This window comes from Mastomys coucha, unplaced genomic scaffold (assembly GCF_008632895.1).
Source record: "Mastomys coucha isolate ucsf_1 unplaced genomic scaffold, UCSF_Mcou_1 pScaffold5, whole genome shotgun sequence".
NCBI classification, from domain to species: Eukaryota; Metazoa; Chordata; class Mammalia; order Rodentia; family Muridae; genus Mastomys; species Mastomys coucha.
Window position 1 is genome coordinate 74,184,875 of NW_022196911.1, and position 4,103 is coordinate 74,188,977.

General features: G+C 48.1%; 1 protein-coding gene across 2 annotated transcripts in view; it reads right to left on the reverse strand.

Moving 5' to 3' along the window:
• Positions 1 to 4,103, reverse strand: part of Sarm1 (sterile alpha and TIR motif containing 1) — a 25,468-nt gene that overhangs the window by 17,511 nt on the left and 3,854 nt on the right. For both annotated transcript variants that reach the window (XM_031352563.1, XM_031352564.1), the window contains exon 2: positions 170 to 788. In XM_031352563.1, coding sequence (XP_031208423.1) covers positions 170 to 788 — 619 coding nt within the window. The remainder of the gene's footprint in view (positions 1 to 169; positions 789 to 4,103) is intronic.

Here is a 4,103-nt window from a genome sequence, read left to right on the forward strand (position 1 = left end):
TCCGCCTGCCTCTGCCTCCCAAGTGCTGGGATTAAAGGCGTGCGCCACCACCGCCCGGCTTCACTTCATTCTTACAAGTACTCCAAATCCTAGTTGCAGATCGCTTCCTCTAAGAAACCTTCCCAGACTCTCTCTAACCCTTGAGCTTGGTGTTCTCTACTACCAGTACCTTGGTCTTTCCCTGTAGGCTCTTGATGGCAGCCTCTGCGCACAGGTAGAATGCCCCTATGCACTGAGCCTCCAAACGCGACGAATCGAGCAACAGCACCAGGCTCTGCAGGTCGTCTGGTCCACGACCCTGGCTCGTGTCACTGGCATCCACCAGGCAGCGGGCGAAGCGACCGGGATCCAGCGATGCTACGAGCGGCTCGACGAGCGCCAACGTGCCGGAGTGCTCGACCTCGCGTTCCACCTCTTTGTTGGTAGCCAACACCGCCACCGCCAGGCAGGCGTGCAGCCGCAGCAGCTCGTCCTCCTTGGAGAAGGCGAGCGGGAAGAGCCACTCGGCGGCGCGCTTCTCCACCATGCATCGCTGCACCGTCTGGCCCCCGTGCAGCGCGCAGTTCGCCAGCGCCAGCGCGCAGTGGCGCAGTAGTGCCGGGTCTGTGCGGCGGCACCAGTACAGCACCGCGTCGAGACCTCCGGCCGCCACCAACCGCTGGCATGTCTCCTCCGAGTGCTTGAACATGTGCTCCAAGATGCCCGCCACGCTCCGTGCCAACTCCACAGGCTCGCGCTCCTTCGCCAGATTCAAGATCACTCCTAGGCCGATGCGGGCCACACGGTCCCTGCCGAGAGACAGAAGGAGAACATCTTGAGGCTGCAGTCTCCGGAGGTTGGCTTTCTCACGGAAGCCTGGCCCGATCTTTGGGTCCCACGAGTGTCGTAAAAGACATGACGGACAGTATTATTACCTTTTCTGTTCTGATCCTGACTTTTGTCTCTGGTTATCAGGAAGCACTGGCCACAGCCACCGCCTCTACCATCTCTCCAAACATGGTTAGATGCTTTGAATTCTATGGCCCATCCCTGGGCCTTCCTGGGTCCTTCTCTTCTGCCTTTTTTTTTTTTTAAGATTTTTTTTTTTTTTATGTGAGTATACTCACACAAAGGCACATACACATATACACACAGATGAAAAGAAATCTTTAAAAAGATAATCCATTGCCACGCACACTCATCTACTCCAGTCACATCCAAAATATCGGGGATAAAATCCTGATTAAGGATAAGAGGCAATAAGGATCTAAAAGGAGTTCTGTGCCTCCTGGATATTCAGACAGTTGCTGGTATTTTCTAACTCAGACGTGTTCCAGATAGTCTTTCCAATTGTCAACACATCCTCATAATTAGGCATAAAAGTACCCCAAGAAATGATTCATAAATGGCTAGATTGGACATTGTTTCCTGGCCAACACAATGTTACCAACCTATCCTAGTTTAATACCAAGCTGTCCATAACTTGGAATTTCTCTCAAGGAATCTGCCTTGCCAGAGCTGGCAACAGAGGTCAAGCACATTCCTTAGGGCAATAGATAGTTCACGATAGTTAGAAATGTTTTACATACTAGAGAGTAATGAAGGGCTTCCACTCTAGGTCATTAGCTAGAAGTGTTAAGTCGGAACCTCCTAGTCATTGCCTCCAGCAGGACCCAGAGAATTAGCATAGGAATACCAAATTAGCCCCAGCAGGGAGGGGCAGCATTGCTCTTCCGCCCAGCTTCACAACTGGATACGTGATCTTGGTCAGTAAGATCACTGACCTTGATGTGTCACCTGCCTACGTGACTCTTGTCATCTGCCCTGCTTTCTGTATACCATATAAGCCTGCTTTTCACTTGGTGCAGGAGGACTAGGACTTGGACTCGCATGCAAGACTAGCACTATGGACTCGCAGAAGGACTCGCACTAGAACTTAGATGGGCTAGGACTCAGATTCATGCAATCCACAGTCCCCCAGGCCCAGAGCGCTTGGGCCCGGGGGATGAAGCACCAGTCTAGAGGAGATAGCTGCTGCTTTAGACCCAGTATATTTTAGATGGCCTCAGATGTACCTTAACTGCTGAGCTGCCAGATTTACCATCTCTCTTTTGCAATGACTGCAAAAGTCTGATGCCATTTTTAAGAAATACATTCATGTATTTCTTCATGTGTCATCTCTGCCATCATTTCTTTGCCTACACCTTGTCGACCTGACTAGGACCCCCATTTCTCCCGTGGGTTGAGGGAGGCCCAGATCGGCCGGCCTGCAGCAATCCATAAAATGTGCTTGGGACAAAGCTGTCACATAGAACCCAGCAAATGTGAATTTGTCATTTGATGTATTACTAGAAGTGCACCACTCTTAACCTTGCCTTTGAATGACTCCTCCCTTCACATTCCATGACTGGTGTGTGCTCATTCATTTCACTTGGTCGATGTTTTCTGAGGACCTACTGTGTGCCCAAGTTGGTACTAGAGAGGCTGATTAAGCCTGACTGTATCTTACTCAGCCCCAGCAAATAAGGCCAGCGATGAGCAAGCAGTCAATGAATGCTCCAGTTCACAGTAGTAAGGCACCATGTAGCAAAGTAGATGATGTCATGGAGGAGGGATGGGTCTAAGGAGATTCTATCTGGGGAATAACATTGAGAAACCTGCCTGCAAACAGTTAAGAAAAGAGCCTAATGTGTGTGTATGAGAGAGAGGAGGGGAGGTGGAGGGGAAGGGAGAGAGAGAGGGAGAGCTGGGGCAAAGGTCCTGACACTGTTGAGCTTCACTGTTTGAGGAAGAGAAAGGAGGCCTGAGATAAACACAGGACCTAACATCAGCAAGGAAAAAGAGAAAATCAGGAAGGGGTTTACTTATGCATAGAGTATTCAAACCAACCAAATTATCAAATTCAATAGAAAATGGGCAGAGTCTTAGATAATATAAAGGAGAAAGTCTAAACTATTAGCAAGAAGAAGGAGGCACTCCAACCTTCTGAGAGTCAGAGGCTGGTAGTCAGAATAAACATTGCCTAGCAGGTGGGCTAACCCAGAGGGCTGGAGGGCTGTGAAAGTCCTGAAGCATTGTGGGAGGGGTGCCCACTGGGTCAGTTACTCTGGAGAGCAGGTGATCCCTTCTTAAAAGAGTCCAATTGAGGGCATATCACAAAGGTGCTTAACGAGGTGCTATTTATGAAGAAGGAAGTTGGAGCCATTAATATCAATTCCGGGTAATTGGACAGGTGCCCATTCACTGTAACAAATGATTGAGCAAATTTATAACATTGTAACATGAAGGATCTTCTTTTTTTTTTTTTTTTGGTTTTTCGAGACAGGGTTTCTCTGTATAGCCCTGGCTGTCCTGGAGCTCACTCTGTAGACCAGGCTGGCCTCGAACTCAGAAATCCACCTGCCTCTGCCTCCCAAGTGCTGGGATTAAAGGCGTGCGCCACCACGCCCGGCTTAGGATCTTCTTTTTTTAAATTGTCCTTTTTTTGTTTTTGTTTTTTTCTTCCGAGACAGGGTTTCTCTGTGTAGCCCTGGCTGTCCTAAAACTCACTAGGTAGACCAGCCTGGCCTTGTACTAGTATGTAACATGAAGGATCTTATGACCCTAACACAGAGTTGGAAAAAGAAAAAAAGTGTACTACATCTGCACTCAAAACAAGTCTGGAGGCTTTACCCAGCTGGACACAGTAACACAAATCTATAATCTCAGCTACTCAAGAAACTGAGCTCTACTCTGGAAGCAGCTACTCAGGCCTTTAATCCAAGCGCTCCAGAAGCAGAGGTAGGTGTATCTCTTGAGTTCCAGACCAGCCAGGTCTAATACAGAGTGAGTTCCAGAGTAGCCAAAGCCACACAGAGAAATCCTGTCTCAAGACAAAACAAAACAACCCCCACAAACAAACAAACAAAAGATGTTGAGAATTGAAAGCTCAAGGTCAGAACTACATAGTGAGTTATAGTCTGGTTTATGCAATTTACAGAGTCCTTGTCTCAAATAGACAGACAGACAGAGAGACAGACAGGCTTGGGATACAGGTCAACGGCAATGTTTTAACATTTATATGGTCCTGAATCCAATCAATCTTTAGCATCTCACATACACACAGAAAAAAGCAAAAAAAAAAA